The sequence below is a fragment of the Xenopus laevis genome, chromosome 3L, assembly GCF_017654675.1.
Source record: "Xenopus laevis strain J_2021 chromosome 3L, Xenopus_laevis_v10.1, whole genome shotgun sequence".
NCBI classification, from domain to species: Eukaryota; Metazoa; Chordata; class Amphibia; order Anura; family Pipidae; genus Xenopus; species Xenopus laevis.
Window position 1 is genome coordinate 17,252,529 of NC_054375.1, and position 19,203 is coordinate 17,271,731.

The following is a 19,203-nucleotide window of genomic DNA, read 5'->3' on the forward strand; positions in this document are numbered from 1 at the left end:
AGAGACTATTATCCCACTGTTACTATAGGCACCAACTCTCCCTTCTATACCTGCTATCCCACAGCCACACTCCCTTCCCAGAGTCTATTATCCACTGTTACTTTAGGCACCATCTCCCCCTACTATACCTTCTATGTCACAGTCCTTTCCCTTCCCCTGTCTGACTGTCGCCATTCTTTCTAAATCTGTCCCTTTTGCTATTTCTCCTTTCCTCTCCCCACCCCAAACACACCTTTTACTTACACTATCCCAGCTGAGACTGTCTCCGTGGCTCCGTACACAAACACAGACAATGGGACCGGTGTGAGCTGCTGCGCTTTCTCCTTGTGGGGTAAGTCTGGGGCTCAAATGAAGAGATACTAACCTTCCATCAAAGACTCATGACAATATTTAGCCGTATACTATCTGTATCAGTGCTGGCGATATTTTGTTTATGTATAAGGACATTAGCGAGTCTGGTGACCCTTGTATGACAGGGGCATGAAAGCTGTCTCTGGGCCAATAGGCTTCCTATGGGAATGTCTCACTGAAGAGCATACATACATTGTACAATTATGGCATATGTGGGCAAGGGAGGGGAGAGTTGTTCCCTGGGGAAAACAGGGGAATGAGGTTGAGAATTTTCCCAACTGTCTATAAATCTCCCCTTAATGTATCCGGGAAACCATTCCCTGGATACAACTTTGTGAGTGTTTATAAGGGAAACCTTCTCCAGAGTTTTCTGCCTGTGGCCTGACCCCCACCCACTTGTGAGCCTGGGGGCTGCATTGGCAAAAGGGTAAATATTTGCCCAATGAACTAAAATGTCATTCTAAACAATTTGTCTGATATACACTCATTCTTACTGTTCTTACTGGTTTATTCAATCAAGTTTGTTAAAGGGGTGGTTCACTTTTAAGTTGACTTTTAGTATGCTATATACTAATTTTCATTTAACCTTAATTTTTCCTTTTTTTTTTTTTTTTTATAATTTTTGAATGATGTGCCTTCTTCACTGAGCCCATCTAAAAAACAAATGCTAAATAACTCAAAAGCAGGAAATAATAAAAAATTATGGCCTATTGCAGATTGTCTCAGTATATAATTCTCTACATCATACAAAAATTTATTTAAAGGTGAGTTATTACCTGCACTGCTGGTTTTTCTACTTCTGTTTCAAGGGTCAGAACCTGAAGTCCAGACAAATATGGGTCCCATTCCCTTCTTTTATTTTAAATACAACACAAGACTGGGATGTGATAGAAAGGGATTTCAATCTCACTGCCAATAATAATACAAATTATGTTGCTATGCCAACAAATTGAAGAAAAAGTGCATGCGTCTAATTTTCCATTTAGTCAAACAAGGAATTAAAGGAGAACTAATGCTCAACAGAGATCTATTCTTAAAGTGGTTGTTCACCTTTAAAATAGTTTAGTATGATGTAGAGAGTGATATTCTGAGCCAATTTACAGTTGGTTTCCATTTTTAATAATTAGTTTTTTTTAGATATTTAGCTTTTTATCCAGCAGCTCTCCAGATTGCAATTTCAGTAATCTGGTTGCTAGGGTCCAAGTCTACCTACCCTAGCAACCATGTATTGATTTTAATAAGAAACTGGAATATGAATAGGAGAGGCCTGAATAGAAAGATGTAATAGCCCAAGACCACCAAGATGCCCCCAGAAGCTCCCCATCTTCTTTCTGCTGATTCACTGTACATGCTCTGTGCTGCTGTCACTTACTGAGCTTAGGGACCCACTCATAATATACTGTATATATATCCTATATAAAAGTCAGAATACAAGGCTGATCTTAATCTAGATTCATATAACATGGCAGCATAGAAATCAGTGCAGTCTGCATTAGAATTTTATAATCACCCCTGTAGCATCATCAGCTTCTATGACTGGTGAACCCCACTTTCAGCTAGGTAATTTCCCACAACCCCTAAGCTTAGCTTCTCAGCAGCAGCACAGAGCCCACTGAGCATGTGCCGTGCCACTGACACGTAAGATGCCTAACAAGATCCAAGATGGGGAGCTCCTGGGAGCAACAGTGAAGACCTGGATAATTACTGTTACCGGGCTTCTACACCTTTGAGCTGGTAAAGCAAGTTCATTATATAAAATTCATCTACATCTACCCATATCCATTTTAATGTGGTTAAAATGCCATATTTAATATATACGGAACCAGCCTAAAGTTTCAGCTTCTCAATAGCAGCAATGATCTAGGACTTCAAACTTGTCACAGGGGCGTCACCATCTTGGAAAGTGTCTGTGACACTCACATGCTCAGTGGGCTCTAAGCAGCTGTTGAGAAGCTAAGCTTAGGGGTCGTCACTAATTATCAAGCAGAAAATTAAGTTTGTCTGTATTATAAACTGATGCTACAGGGCTGATTATTAAATTCTGATGCTAGTTGCACTGGTTTCTGTGCTGCCATGTAGTAATTATCTGTATTAATTACTAATCAGCCCTATATTGTGACATTTCTATTCTATGTGTACTTTGTATTGTGAGTGGGTCCCTAAGCTCAGTAAGTGGCAGCACCACAGAGCATGTGCAGCGAATCAACAGAAAAGAAGATGGAGAGCTATTTGGGCATCTTTGGAGACACAGATCTTTACTGCTAAAGGGCTGTGGTTGCCTTGGGCTGGTACAGAAGCCTAAAATATAATGTATAATATTTCTACCTACTTCTTTAGTTGAGATTTAGTTCTCCTTTAAATGAGAAATGGGTTTCTATATGACGCACAGAGGCCTAACTATTTCTTTGCAAAGCATTTCACGCTATATAATTTTTTTAAGGTCAGATCTATTCCTATTAAACGCCACATTGAAAGATCTGTCTGAGGGTTCTGTTTAACAAGAAGTTCATTAAAAACAAGTCTTTTTAAAGATCTGGTGATTGTGCCGACGCAGACTGAAACCGAGTGGTGCTGCCAATTATCCGCTAGAAATTTATTAATGTCACTGTGTATCCCTTTATGGTTGGTAACAGACAGCTTTATTGGTGCATGTAATACACTTTCCATTTTAAATGACCTCTTGTCTGACTAACTGCACATTGTAACTTTTATATGCTGCCAGATCCGCCTTCAATTGCTTCTAGCAGAACCATGGACTATGGTAATATGGGGCATTTATCCTTTCAACCTAAAAAAAAGTGGTGTAAAATAAGTTGGTGTATGCAGGACATTAAAGGGGTTATTCACCTTTAGCATTTTACAGATATTGGATCTGTTACAGCTTCTAATTACGGAAAGGTCATCTCCCATACACTCCATTTTATCCAAAGAATCAACATTTTTAAAAATGATTTAATTTTTCTATGTAACGATAAAACAGTAGCTTGTACAAACTAGGATATAATTAATCCTTATTGGAAACAAAACCAGCTTATTGGGTTTATTTAAAATTTACATGATTTTCTAGTACATTTAAGGTATAAAGATCCAAATTACAGAAGGACCCATTATCCAGAAAACCCCAAATCCTGAGCATTCTGGATATTTATTTTTTACAGTTTTTGAATTATTTGCCTTCTTCCTCTGACTCTCTCTCCAGCTTTCACATGGGGGTCACTGACGTACTCTGCATGAATAATTATTTTTCTCTAGATATTAACAGAGTTTGCGCAGCTGATAAGATTAATTTGAAATAGCAGCGTTGTGGTTAATTTCAACCACAGTCTGCAGAAAATTAAGTTTAGTGAAATGTTATACTACTCTTCTCATATGTCAGTCCTAAGAAGAGCAAGGTCATTTCTCGAACTTCATTTCTGAGCAGGGCAACTTCGCAAGGCATTCCTCGTCTCACCAACTTAATTTCTTCTGCATATCTGATAATAAAAGACTGTGGGATTGGCATCTACAATTCTGCCTGCTTCACCTCCTGCCCTGGGGGCAGATGCAAATCAGGTGAATGTACGGTTGAAACAATGGCCAGATTGGCTTTAAAGGGGTTGTTCACCTGTGAGTTATTTAGATTTTTATTCAACTGCTCCCCAGTTTGTAATTTAAGCAATCTGGTTGCTAAATGACCTTAACAACAATTCACTGATTTGAAAAAGATTTAAATAGAAGAGGACTGAATAGAAAGATGAGTAATAAAAAGTAGTAATAATAATTTGTAGTCTTACAGAGCATTTGTTTTTCAGATGGGGTCACTGAACACCCCATTCAAAATCTGGAAAGAGTTAGAAGAAAAAGGCAAATATTTAAAAAAAAACTATATAAAAAAAATAATGAAGACCAATTGAAAAGTTGCTTAGAATTTGCCATTGTACAGTATACTAAATATAAAGCGGTGGTTCACCTTTAAAGGAATTGTTCAGTGTAATAATAAAAACTGGGTAAATAGATAGGCTGTGCAAAATAAAAAATGTTTCTAATATAGTTAGTTAGCCAAAAATGTAATGTATAAAGGCTGGAACACTAGTCAGTCAGAACACTACTTCCTGCTCAGCTCTCTTGGTTTACACTGACTGGTTACCCTGGCTACCAGGCAGTAACCAATCAGAGACTTGATGGGGTGCCACATGGGTCATATCTGTTGCTGCTGAGTGCTGAGGATCGATTGCAAACTCACTGAACAGAAATGTACCATGTGGCCCCCCTTCAAGTCGCTTACTATCTCAGAGTTATAGAGCTGAAAAGCAGGAAGTTGGATTCTGGCTGACATCTGTTCACTCCAGCCTTTATATATTACATTTTTGGCTAACTAACTATATTAGAAACATTTTTTTATTTTGCACAGCCTTTCTATTAACCCAGTTTTTATTTTCACACTGAACTATTCCTTTAAGTTAACTTTTAGTATTTGAAAAAATAGCTAATTTTAAGCAACTTCTCAATTGGTTTTCATTATTTATTTTTTATCGTTTCTGAATGTTTGGCCTTCTTCTTCTGACGCTTTCCAGCTTTCAAATAGGGGTCACTGACCCATCTAAAAAACAATGCTTCACATTTATTGTTATTGTTACTTTTTATTACTCATCTTTCTATTCAGGCCTTTTCCTCTTGTTCACATCAGTGTATAGTTGCTAGGGTAATCTGGACCCTAGCAACCAGATTGCTATAACTGCAAACAGAAGAGCTGCCAAATGAAATGCTTATTCAAAAAACACAAATAATAAAAAATAAATAACAATTGCAAATTGTTACAGAATATCATTCTCTACATCATACTAAAAGTTTATTTAAAAGTGAACTACCCTTTTAACTGTACACGATCCAAGGCAGAGAACAGCTTTCTAAAGTAGGCAGGCCAAATATAATTACATATGCAGATCTTCCAATGAGAATGCTGCCCGCCAGTACTATGTCAGCCATATTGCCTCTATTTAACGTAGGGAGATTACAGAGTTCAGCTTGCTGATATTATGCTGTAATTAAAAAATCCTTCTCCTTGGATAACATACCTATTCCTTTACTGAAATCCAGACATTATAATATAGAACAGGCACCAAATTTTACTTGTGAGACCCCAGCCAATGGAATTCCTTGCCTGGCCTTACGCTCCTTAAAAGAGAAAATTAATTCATACTTACCGAAATGTTCTTTTCCTGGCCATCCCCCTGGTCAACATGAAAAACTTAACTGAGGGGTATTTTCCTGCTGGTACTGAGCCTGGACAGAAGAAATGGTTAAATCTTCAACCTATAAATCCCACCTCCTTCTAATTACCAATCAGTCTAATATAAAGCCACAGAATAGGGTGGTCTTGTTGACCAGGGGGATGGCCAGGAAAAGAAAATTTTGGTAAGTATGAATTAATTTTCTCTTTTCCTGACCATCCCCGTCAACATGAAAAACGTAACTGATGGGCAGTACCCAAGCAATCAGTCAGGGAGGGAATAAAACACACCTAAATGCTCAAACATTTTAATTTACAGACATGGCTGATATAATAGATTGCCCAAACTGGGCCTGAGATCTAGACAAAACATATAGTTTATAATGTTTAATAAAAGTATTAGGGGTAACCCATGTCGCTGCCCTGCAGATGGCTTCTGAAGGCACCCAAGAGGCTGCCATACCTCATGTAGAGTGTGCTCAAACCCCCTTAGGTAGTGTACTGCCCTGATTCTCGTAAGCCTTGGATTATTGCCTTGACAATCAATGAACTTAACGTAGACCTTAAAGCTGCTTCTCCCTTCTTCTTCCCTTCTGGAATAATGAATACTTTCTTACACTTCCTTATCTTCTCTGTTCTGCTGATGTAAGTCTGCAGACATCTCTTTACATCCACAGGTGATGATCTGTCCTGACAGAAAGTTGGAGGATTAAGTGAAGGTAATACAATTGGTTCATTAATATGGAAGTTTGAAACGACTTTTGGCAAAAACTCAAGGACTGGTCTTAAAACTACTTCTCATTATGAAAAATTGTGTATGGAGGATCCACAGAAAGAGCTTGAAGCTCACTAATTCGCCAAGCAGATGTAAGAGCTATCAAAAAGAAAGTCTTTAAGGTTAACAACCAAAAAGAAATGTCATCCAAGGGTTTGAAAGGAGGAGAAGGCATAGCCTTTAGAACAAGAAGAAGATCCCAAGACGGACAAATAGGTCTTGATGGAGGCCAGATTCTTGTTACTGCCTGAAAAAACCTCTCTATAAAAGGTTCTTTAGACCATCTTTTCTCAAGGATAGCTGATAAAGCAGAAACTTAGCCTTTAAAGGTGCTTAGACTCAATCCTTTTTCAAGACCATTTGAAGATATTCAAGAATCTCTGTCACCGACGGGGCTACCAGGCTGAGAGACCTCTTCCTGGCCAAACAGCAAAAGATCCTTAAGATCCTCCTTTCAACCTCCAAGCCTTTAATCTGAGATTTATCGGGTCCGGGTGTTCCCATCTGCCCTGGATTAGGAGATCTCGGATCTGAGGCAGCGCTAATTGAAAGACTCCTCAATAACGGATACCATGGTCTCTTCGGCCAATCCGGAAGAATTGCTATGACCTCCATCCTTGTTAAGAGGATACTCTGAAGGACTTTCAATATTATCGGGATTGGAGGAAAAATATATGCAAAAAGCCCTTCCAGTTCCAGAGAGAACGCATCTACTACTGTTGCTCCTGGACAGCGAGTCCTGGAGAAAAAAATTGGGATCTCGTTGTTCAGATGAGTTGCCATCAAATCCACTTCCAGCAGCCCCCAAATGGAGGTTATCCAACCGAAGAACGTCGGGTTTAAACTCCATTCCAATAGGAGATGACAACTGAGCTGATCTGCTACCGTGTTCATCACTCCCTGGATGTATTGGGATGTCAGGTCGAGAAGATTCTGCTGTGCCCATTCCATGATTGGGAGAACTTCCCGGAATAATGACATGCTCCTTGTTCCCCCTTGTTCTCTGATGTAGGCTGCAGCCACAGCAGTGTCTGTTCTGACCTTCACTGCACAGCCCTGAAGCATTTCCTTGAAGGAGATTAGAGCCTGAACAACAGCCCTGAACTCCAGGATGTTGGAACGGACTTGGGAAAGATTCTCCAACCATCTCCCTAGAGTTGAAAAATTCGAAAGATGTGCACCCCAACCTATGCCAGAGGTATCGTTAAACACTTCTATCCAGGCTGGCTCCTCGAGAGGAAGCTCTCCTCAGAGATTGCTGGGCACACTCCACCACCCTAGATATTTCCGGGTAATCCGAATCCTCTGGGACCAATCTTGCCTTAAGGAATCCCACTGGTCGAGAAAGGAAACCTGGATCGTTCTCATCCTCCACTTGGCCCACCTGACAAGGCCGATCATTGATGTTAGAAGACCCAATAAGCTCATAAATTTCCTCACTGATACCACTGACTGCTACTGAAACTGTGTTATCTGAAGAATCATTCAGTCGATCTTCTCTCGAGGAAGATAAACAAGCCCCAATTAGATGTCTATCTGGGCTCCTAGAAAAATCCTCTTTTGGGCTGGAATCAACTGACTCTTTGCTAAATATATGATCCAGGCAAACCTCTCCAATACTATCCTGGTTCTCTGGAGATTGGCAAGCAGAGTGGTGGAGGCTACTAGAAAGAGATCATCTAGGTAATGGTAAACTTCTATCTCCTCCTGTCTCAATTTGGCGATGATTACTACCAATACCTTTGTGAATATTCGAGGAGAGGTAGTGTCACGAACTGTACCCAATATCCAGAACTGTTGCTAGTCTCTTTGGTCTCGGATCTTGCTTCTGCCTTTAACAGCTGCCTTTCACTTCGGAGGAGCCCTTTGCTAATCAGATGCCGCCAGGTCTTAATAAGAGAGGAACCAAGCGAAGGTTCTGGACGAGGAAAGGGGCACAATTGTTAGCTAGGTTTTGGACGGAAAGCACAGTTCTTGGAATAGACAGAGTCGGACAGACCAGGTCGGTGCAGGCAGAGTTCAAGTGAAGTCAGACAGGCAAGGGTCAAAACCGGAAGATCTTTCAGAATGGTCAGGCAGGCACAGGTCAGTATTACAGAGTTCAGAATAGTTAGACAGCCAAGGGTCAGGATCACAGAATTCAGAATAGTCAGGCAGGCAGGAGTCAAAACAGGAATCAGATAATACAGAAAATGCACCCAGGAAACTACTAAGTAGAACCAGACAACAGCAATGAGTATGAATGAAAAATCCCTTTAAGTACCTTTAAATCTCGCACAATTGAGTGATCATGTCATGATGCCAGCAACATTGCGCGTGTAAAACCCGGAAGTGCACACCGCGTGCGCCATAAGGCAGAACAGTGCGAGCAGCGCCACAAGATGGATCACGTGGCAGGACCACCAGGGTGAGTGCCCTTACAGGTAGCCAGACCAAAGGGAAGGCAGCAGAATTGAAAGTGTTGATTCTGTAAAGAGAACCATAGATATCTCTGATACTATGAGGCTCTATAGCCTTATGCAGGTACGCTTCCAAGGATGCTAGCCAATCTCCTGGACGAATGACCGCCACTGCTTCGAGACAAAAATTAGCCGCCAACCTAAAATCTCCCAGGCCCTCCAAAATCTTTATCCTCTGAACTTTATCCTTGACCACCTATTCAAGATTCTCAACCCTCAAGGAGAGAGCTTTAGTAACTGAGACCAGTGCCACTGAAGGTTTATAGGCTGCACCAGAAGACATGTAACACTTCTTTAACTCTGTTTCTATACGGTGATCCATAGGGTGCTTTAGGGCAGAGATGTCATCTATTGGTAAGGCAGTTTTCCTCGAAAGTCTGGCCACTGGGGCATCCACCAAAGGAGGAGTATTCCATATCTCTTGGATATCATCAGCAAAAGGATACATCCTTTCAATTTTTTCTCCACCGGAATTCTCTTAGAAATCTTTGTCCATTCAACCTGAATGAGATCTTGTATTTCCTTATGAATTGGAAAAACCAACTTTTTCTTTTTAGAAAAAAGAAGGGAAGTGTATGGTTGCTCCATTTCCTCCAAATTAAAGGTGCGCCTTAACAGCTTTAATGAAAGGATTGAGATGCTTTTGGTCAAAGACTGAAATTTCCTCACTTGTCTCCTCCTCTTCTGAAGATGAGGTATTACCAGAAGAAATTTGTTGAATAGATGACTCTACCCCCAACAGATGGTTCAGAAGTAGTTAGTACTGTCTCTTTAATGGTCTGAGACACAACCTCCTTAATCCATAACATAAGAGCAGGCCCGGATTTGTGGAAAGGCCACCTAGGCCCGGGCATAGGGCGGCATGATTTTAGGGGGGCGGCATGCTGCCCAACCACACCGACATTGATTCAAAAAATTTCCTGTGCGACAATCCCCATTGCTCCAGTCCAGATGATGAAAATTTGCACAAAAAAGGAATGGGGACAGGGGCGACGAACGGCAGTGGGCCTAGGGGGACCCACTATGTAAATCCTGCCCTGCATAAGAGATTGATGATCAGGAAGGGCTGCTGAAGTGGATGGACCAGCTGAGTCCTGGATCTGAGGATCCCCTACAAATGAGGGATCTAAATCCTTGGAGATATATTCATTGAAACAATCTCTACAAACTCTTTTATCCTTCAGTGCTGGCCTATGGCATGCTTTACAGCGTTTCTCCGCTTGCTGTTTATCATGCTTCCTGCTAGGCTCATCCACAAGGGCAGACAAGAACAAAAAAACTCCAATACTTTGCTAAATGTGCATATTATTTCTTTTTTCAGCGGAAAAAAGAAATAATATGCACATTTAGCAAAGTATTGGAGTTCTTTTTGAAACACAGGTTACTTCACCACACAGGTTTGGGAGAACCTCTCTTTTAGAGGCAGCGGGTCCATTTTGCATAGAATTGCAGGGCAACAAGGGCGCGGGTCGACTGGCGCTAAATCCCTTTAAAGACATCTACGTCATAAAGGCATCAATGCTCCAACCCAGAAGCGCACATCGCATAAAGGATCTGCAACAATCATCAGTTACTTTTTTCATGTTGACGGGGGATGGCCAGGAAAGCTTTTATCAAGAAACTTAGATTTGGAAAGGAAATCTCCAGCATGAAGCTGCCATAGAGACGTACAACCTAATAACATCTCCAGCAAGCCGGATGATGGGCTCTAATTGTAATTATGTGAATAATGGTGCTGATTACTCAGGAACAGCCAGCCTTGCTGCTAATTTAGTAATAAAGCATATCCTGAAGGTATGGGAGGGAGGAAAGCATCGCCAAGAAGTAATAGCTATCTCATATTTGCTGAAACACAATCAAATATAATTCAAATATAATTCTTAATTTGCATTTAGAACCTCAGCCCTCTGTGTTATTCCTAATCCATGTTCCAATAAATCCTTGAATTGTTTTAAAGGGGAAGTTCACCTTAAAATAACATTTTAATATGATGCAGGCCAGGGTCCCCAACCAGCGGGCCGCTGCCCAGAACAGAACCAAGCCACGGACAGTCCTAAACTGGGCTGCCGAGCCTAGCCCGCAATTAAAGCCGGCATGCCCGAATTGAGCACGCAGTTGCTGCTGGACCTTTTCTTTAAACTCTCCAGAAACTTGCACTATTGCTCCCATTGGTTCCCTAGAGAATGTGACCAAAGACGTAATTAAGTATGCAAGACACTTCACCAGAGAGTTCTGCTGATCTAGTAGTTGAACTAGGTATCATCAGGCCTGGTGCAACATTTGCAATTGGGCCTCCTTACCACTGCTGCTGCCAACATTGGGTCCCATGGCGGGTGTGGACCTGGGTGCAGTTGCACCCCCTGCATCTCTAGTAGTAACAATAGTCAGGGCATCTATTGCAGAAAACTGTTTTTTTTTTTTTTTCAAAAATAGGACCCCACTGTGTGTTGTGTCCTCTGCCCTCACTCCTGGTGGGGGCAGCCATACTGGGGCACACATGGGTACAATGAGCCAATATGCAAACATCACCTGATTTCCATATTGTGCACATATTGAGCAACCAATGAAAATCCAAAATGACCCCTAGCAACCATGCATTGTTCAAATGGTATATGAATAGGAGAGGGCCTGGACAGAAAGATGAGTAATAAAAAGTAGCAAAACCAATAAATGTGTAAAAAAAAAACAATTTAGGCTGCTCCAAACTCACCCCCTGTGTGTTTTTAGTGTAGCTCCATTTTTGTGTTCTGGGTGCTCTGCCACCATTGTTCCCATTGAAACAGTATTTGCTCAAAAAATGGAAAGGCGGCACTCCGGTTAAAAGAAAAAGGTCACTGACCAACATCACCTGACGCGTTTCATAAGTAACTACCTTAATCATAGGCTTAATGATTAAGGGAGTTACTCCGGAAATGCGTTAGGTGATGTTGGTCTGTAACCTTTTAACCAGAGTGCCACCTTTCCATTTTTGAACAATAAATGTGTAGCCTTACAGAGCATTTGATTTTAGATGGGGTGAGTGACCCCCATTTGAAAGCTGGAAAGAGTCAGAAGAAGAAGGCAAATGTCTAAAAAAAATTCTAAATAATGAAGACCAATTGAAAAGTTGCTTTGAACTGAATATTTTGTAACATACTATGTTCAACCCTTTAAATGACTTGCCAGGGATACCTAATTGAGTTGCCATATAAATGCTGTATTTTTTTTGCCAGGATAATGCTGGACTCCTCCCTTCTATCATGTCCTTCATCTCCAGAAGCTCTGCTGCCGGATCCTCCTGTCCATTACATTGGCTTCACCCCACGGGGCCAACACAGAATTCTTCACCAAAGTCCTCCCTTCACAGAGGCCAAGATGGACATGCTGAGGATAGTGCGGCACCCCCAACAGGTTAATGTCCCTCTCTCTCCTACCCCTAGGTACCTAATGTGGCTGGAGATCAGCCGGCTGCCCCCACTCTTGCCACTGCACCCTGACAAACCCTACAACAGTTCTGTATGGAGGCAGCTAACAACAGCCCCACAGGCTGCCTTTGGCCGGGGTCCAATACCACCTCCTTCCCGTATGGAGGGCAATACATGGCAGAAGTTTGCACTGTGCCGCAGTGCCTGGAAACAAGAGAGAGAATCTCCAAAATTAAGGGTGCTCACTCAGTCGAGAGTTCCTCCTACAGATGTTCAAGGGAACATCATTCCACCTAAAGGCTTTAAGAGGTGAGGGCTAAAGTCTTTTATGACCACTTCTTCATCAGTATCACAGCCTTAATCACAGATGCAAGACAATTCTCATTTGAGAATCGTCACTGCTGTTGCTACATCTGTATGTAACATAGGGAGATTACTGTGCCATTTTTGCGTGGCTGGACTACAGCTCCCTACTTTAGTCCTTGATATATTGGAGAAACAGTAATGCAAGGTTAACGTCCCCTTTAATGTTACATGTTCACTGATGATTCAGTTGCAGAAGCCTTAAAGCCATCACACCAACCTGTGACAATATATTAAATTGCCCCTGTGCTTATCCTATCGGCAGTCATTAAAAGGGTTGTTATCCTTTGAGTTTAAGTTTTAATATGATGTAGACAATTTTGCAATTGGTTTTCATTTTTTATTATCTGTGGTGATTTAGCTTTTTTTATTCAGCAGTTCTCCAGTTTGCAATTTCAGCAATCTGGTTACTAGGGTCCAAATAACCCTAGCAACCATGCATTGATTTAAATAAGAGACTGTATTATTACAAGCCTAAATAGAAAGATGAGTAATAAAAAGTAGCCATAATAATAAATTTGTTGCCTTCGGGTGGTTGCAGACTCAGGGGAGATTAGTCGCCCATCGACAAATCTCCTCTTGTTCGGGCAACTAATATCCCCGAAAAAAGCCTTTTCTGCCAGCAAGAATGTGAATCGCCGACGGGATGGCATTCAGAACGATTAGTTTCCAGATGTCGCTGGGCAACTAAACTCCCCCGAATCTGCACATCACCACTATAAATTAGCATTTGTTTTAGATGAGGTCAGCGACCCTATTTGAAAGCTGGAAGGAGTCAGATAAAAAAGGTAAAAAACTATTTAAAAAAACAAAGAAGACTGAAAAGTGCTTAGAATTAGCCATTCTATAACATACTAAAAGTTAACTTATAGGTGAACCACCCCTTTCATATCCATATGTATTTATATACTCACTTTCTGATTTTCCCCTGGGCAGATATGCTGAACGAAGGTCCATAGACGTTTCTACCCCCAAGGCAGCAGATCTACCCAGCAACCTGAAACCACTGAATGAAACCCACAAAATTACCCTCCAGGAGAATAATCTACATAAGAAGCTGATCCAGCAGAGGTACAAGGATCTGCAAGGCTCGGCAAGGAGTGTGGTCCCCAACAACAGCAGGATCCCAACCCCTAGGGAGTCACCATAGAAGATCATGGGATAATGTGACATAAAGGGAATTCTCCTGATGTGGATACACGAGGTTCAGAACCAACATAAAAGTATTTAGTAATTAAATTACTGGACCATGGCTCAGGGAGTTCTGGGTTCAAGCCCTACTGAGGTCCCAGCAGCTTTTGAAAAATAACCTCTCTGTCCTGAGGCACCAGATGCTTAGATCGTAAGCTCTGTGCGGTAGAGATCCATTGTGTCTATTGCTTTTTTTATTTTATTTCAAATCAGTTTTAAATCAGTATTTTATTCAAATCAGTGCATGGTTGCTAGGGTAATTTGAACCCTTGCAACAGATGGCTGAAATTGCAAACTGGAGAGCTGCTGCATAAAAATCTAAATAACTTAAAAAAACAAATAATAAAAAAAATGAAAACCAAGTGCAAATTGTCTCAGAATATCACACTCTGCAACATACTAACAGTTAATAACCCCATTAATTGAGTGGTTGTTCTGTGTCAGATTACCATAGGGCCAATCTGATTGGTTGTCTGGGTCCCATAGGGGTCCCTCACGTCAGAGAAAGGGGTGGAGTTGGGGCAAATCAGGGGTGGACTGGTCAGATTAGTCGATGATCAATATTTTTTAGGGCCCCAATTCCAATAGGGCAATTACCAAAACATAACTCGACTTCCAGAAGTATCTTGAAGGCATTCTCCATAAATCTCCCACCTAGTGAGGAGGTGTCAAGAAGAAGCATGTGTCTTCTATCCCTAATTCGTAGGACCATGCCAATTTGTGAGACATGAGCCCCTGAATAGCTGCCTAAGCAGACCAATTGCATAACAGTATCTACATTTTCCTATGTGCAGAATGGTCTGAAAGGTCCAAATTTTGTTGCCGCCTAAAGCTCGTGTTCTGCAGGGCTCCGCCACACACAGGGCAATTGCTCCTCATTTCACCCACATGGAAATCTCTCTTCTCTTCAAGGGGCACCAGAGGGGTATAAATCTGGCAGTGCCCCTACTGAACTCACGCTAAATAAATTCTAGTGATTAGGCCAATTAAACTGTAGTTATGCAGAGACAAGATGTGATTGGTTAATGGATCCTGTTCTTGGAGCCAATTTTACTTTACACCCATTCATTATCAAAGTTGAAAGCTTAAACCACTGTAGGACACCCATTTGTTAATGGTGATGTCATGGATTTTATGTGTGATGTCATCAGTTGTGTTAATAAACTATGGCATGTTCACGGACGATTACAAAATCATTATTACAAATCCAAGATTTGGTGCAAGGCTACAAAGGCCTAGGGTGACAAGATACCCTTTGCTCCCTCATATAATTCGCTGAGCAAAAAAAGCACCTCCTCCCTCTTGTAGTGGCTGCCCATCTGTACAGAAAATAACTCACAAATCAGACAGCTGTCACAAGGGTACTGGGAGTTGTGTTTCCCTGATTAATGAAATCATCCCTGATAGTGGGCCCATGATTTTCTACATTGCCCCTGGCCCCTTCCTCCTGAACCCCTGCCAGCTAGGAGATATACAGATGCAGTTGGTGATTTATAGTAAGAGCGTGGGTTATTCTTAGAGATGTGGGAACCTGTCTGTTCCTCCATCCAAATATTTCTACAAGTTCCCAAGTCCACGATCAGTGCTGACTCATGGGTTAAGCTTATTTTGGCAAGTCTCACCCTCTGCCCATCAACATTCCCAACAGGGCCACAGCTCTGCCCCTAAATCTTTTCCCCTGTGACAGATTAACCCTTCAACTGCCAGAAACAACAGCAATGCATTGTGCTCTAATCTGATCCTGCAGCTGCTAAATACACAGTATTCCCTATACACAGCACAAGTATGAGACCTGGTATCCAGAATGCTCAAGACCTGGGGGTTTCCAGATAACAGACCTTTCCGTAATTTAGATCTTTATACCTTAAGTCTACTAGAAAATCATGTAAATTAAATAAACCCAATAAAATGGTTTCCAATAAGGATTAATTATATCTTAGTTTGGATCAAGTACAAGCTACTGTTTTATTATTACAGAGAAAAAATTAAACATTTTTTAAAATTTGAATTATTGGGTAAAATATAATGATTTTTTGGATTACATATCCCATACCTGTATTCCCCAGTGCCCATGTCCCCCAGTTCCTTGTCCCCCCCACAATTCAATAGCTTATTGGTGCCTGGGGTGCAAAGGCAGGCAGGGTTGCATGGACCAATAAGTGTGGGTGCCCCACAGGTGTCATATATATATATATATATATATATATATATATATATATATATATATATATATATATATATATATATATATCTTGGTTATGCTCTAAGTGGTTATTATAGCTGCAGCTAAGAACTGGGATTCGCAGAGCTGCTTGCCATTGTATAAAAAGAGCTGTATGGGGTAAATTTAAGGCTGGGAGACAGGAGCCCAAACTGCCTCTGTAGCACCAGAAAACACAATCCAACTCCTACTGTCAGTGCAACAATGTGCTGAGGACCGGAATTTGTTGCTCCAGTGGGTGGGGCTGCCAAACACAGGAGTGCTGGGGAATGGATGAATGCAAGAAGCAGTTAAAGGGGAAAGGGAAGATTTAGGGGGAAATGAGGGGGGGAGGGGTTTGTAGAGAGATTGGAGCAGAGAGATCACAGCAGAAGAGAGAAGGAAGAGATGAGGGAGGTACAGCAGGGGTATCACTGCAGAGCAGGAGGAGGGAACAGAGAGAGAGGAATCCCCTGAATACCAGAGAGGAGAGACAGACAAAAGGAAGGGAGAGAAAGAGAAGGGATGGAGGCAGAGAGATAGAGGGAGAAGTACCAGCAGGGTGTATGGGGGGAAGAGCATCATAAAGCAATAAGAGGAGAGAGAGGGAGAGAGAGAGGAACATTTACAGTTTTGCAAGGGAATATTTGGAGTATTTGGCATCTGTGTTATTATCCTGAACCCGCACCATGCAGGGAGTTGGGAGAGACGCAAGGACCGGGGACTCCCCAAAGAGGGAAAAGGATCTGCGGAGCTCGGCTATTCTGCACCAACAGAGACGACTCAAACAAGCCACACAGTTTGTGCACAAGGATTCTGCAGATCTGCTGCCGCTGGACCAGCTCAGGAGACTGGGGACCAGTAAAGATCTGGTGAGCCAGGGTGGGGTGAGGGTGAGGGCACGGAGTTAGGGGAACAGAGAGCAACTCCCAGCGCAGGTGGGAACCGCATGTAATGTTTGTTGTCGATAGGACTCAAAGCGTGATGGACTGGATTCACATCTTACATGGCTACTTAGCCATTCATATAGGTGCATGCTGCAGACTGCAGACTGCAATGATTTCTGTGCTGCCATGTTGGGCAATTAGGGTGAAATTTCTGTTTCCACTCTTCTGCACAAGTCACATTGAGGTGGGCGATATGGGGCTGATCATAATATATGGAATACGGGTGGTCAGATCGCGGGACTGCATAAACGAACCCTACACGACTTTTGGCCAGCTATTGATCGGAAAAGCCCGTTGAGGGCCCCACACATGAGCCAATAAGCTGACTCAGTCTGACAGCAACTTTTATCAGCTGTATATGGCCAGCTTAAAGGTGGCCATACATGTAGAGATCCACTCGTTTGGTGATTTCACCAAACAAGTGGATCACTCGCCGATATGCCCACATTGAGGTGGGCGGTATCGGACTGATCCGATCGTGGTGCCCTAGGGCCCAATGATCAGATAATAATGCTGCCAATACGGGTGGTCGGATCACGGGACTGCATCTACAAACAGATGCGGCAGTGATCCAATGGGATTTTTAACCCTGCCTGATCAACATCTGACCGACTTTCAGCCAGATATCGATCGGGGAAGCCCTTCGGAGGGCCCCACACCCGCAGACTCGGTCTGACAGCAGCTTTTATCGGCCTGTGTATAGCCAGCTTTGCCTGGGACTGCTGAGAAAGGTGGTTACACAGGGCTACTAAGCAAATGCAATTTTACTAAATGTGGATGACCATTCATTATAAGAATAAAACATTAAGGAAGTGGACAGGATATTCTGGGAGTGTAGACAAAATCCCCCTGAATTTCTTTAACACTGCTGACTGTCCTTTTAGTTTAAAATGATTGGTTGCATCTTTCCAGAGGGTGTGTTGACCCCATAAGTCAAAGGTCAAAGACTTTGGGTTTTGGCCCCCTTTTGCAGTAAAATATTTAGTTGGGCCCCCCTAGTGGAAGACATCATATACGCATTGTTTGTAATTTTTAACCTAAATGACCTTCAGGTTGGGCCCCCTAAAGTCCCACCATTGCCATAGAGAGTAGTGAATTGTCTATACCATTTGTCAAACCACCTACTTCTGGTAAAGTAACAGGTGCCCCACCCATTTTTCAGTCTTGGCCCCTCCCACTACATCCTTCTGTCTGTGCTTGACCCCTGCCCAGTAAATCCTTTTGGAGTTGGTTGTCCCCCTGCCAAGCACTCCACCACCTGACCCTGAACAGCCATACGGATCGGTTATTGGAAATTGAAGGCATTCATTCCATTGAATATTACTTTATTAATCCTGAATTAATTTAACGCACTGATCAAAGCAGTAAATGCTCAGAAAAACAAGGGCTGACATTCTCGATCCTAATAATCACGTGATAAACCTGAAATGTGTGATATTTAGCAATGAGAGGAGATGTCTCATGTATTTGGACTAAAATCTGGAGATTAGTCAGTCTCTTATAGACAGTTAATTCTGACAAATGCAAATAATAAGCCTCTAGCAGGTTTTTAGCCAGCTCTAACGAGGGGGTGCATTGGAAATCCAACTCTAGGGACACCTGTTGTGCTCCAAAAAATGCCTTCTCTTGGCAGAAGCATATGGACGGGATGATTATCAGTGTGACATTATGCATGCCCGGGCATTGCCTCAATTTCCAAAAACAGATCCCTAGGGTATTTCTGGGTCACGTGATGGCGCATTTAGCAGGGGGTGGGGGACCAGGTCTAAAAGAGGGTATTCAAGGACAAATGGAAGGGTGTAGTCAGGAGTGATCATGGGGCTACTACCACCGAGATGCCACCCCCCCCTCTCCCGGTCTGTGCTTACAACTTTAGCGTTGGAGCTGGTAAAAGGGGAGCCGCATTGCTAATGCAATAAGTGCTATCTGAACAGGATTTCCAGCTCTTTAATCCTATTTAATTGCAGCAACCACACAGTGTGATACAGAGGCGTCTCCTGGGAGGCAGCCTAAGCACTGAAAGCAGTGACCAAGAACTTCCAATTCCACCGTGCATCAAGGGAACCGACCCACCCCCACAGGGCGACAAGAGGATACAACCAACTCAGTCAGACGGGGAGACCCTCTGTGCCTGGAAAGAACAAGCTTTGCTCATACCATGCAAGGTACAACCCCCAAGCAACTGCTTGTATACATGCTTATAAAGTAATGAGCCTTGATTGGTGTAGGGCAGTTAAGACTAATGGAAATCTTATGTGTTACCCAAAAGGGAGAATCTGTTACCTATAGATAGGTGTCACTTAA

At 42.3% G+C, this 19,203-nt stretch overlaps 2 protein-coding genes across 2 annotated transcripts in view; both read left to right on the plus strand.

The window, feature by feature from the left end:
• The first annotated feature begins 42 nt into the window (after nucleotides 1–42).
• LOC108710753 (testis-expressed protein 52) lies at nucleotides 43–15,525 on the plus strand. The gene is made up of 3 exons (XM_018251913.2): nucleotides 43–331; nucleotides 12,007–12,507; nucleotides 13,498–15,525. Exons 2-3 carry the CDS (start codon nucleotides 12,011–12,013, stop codon nucleotides 13,709–13,711), a joined length of 711 nt encoding a protein of 236 aa, XP_018107402.1. The 5' UTR covers nucleotides 43–331; nucleotides 12,007–12,010; the 3' UTR covers nucleotides 13,712–15,525.
• Nucleotides 15,526–16,327: 802 nt separating this feature from the next.
• Nucleotides 16,328–19,203, plus strand: part of LOC108710754 (nuclear receptor-interacting protein 2) — a 15,083-nt gene continuing 12,207 nt past the window's right edge. Inside the window, exons 1-2 of the mRNA XM_018251915.2 lie at nucleotides 16,328–16,824; nucleotides 18,867–19,064. Coding sequence (XP_018107404.1) covers nucleotides 16,642–16,824; nucleotides 18,867–19,064 — 381 coding nt within the window. The 5' untranslated portion in view covers nucleotides 16,328–16,641. The remainder of the gene's footprint in view (nucleotides 16,825–18,866; nucleotides 19,065–19,203) is intronic.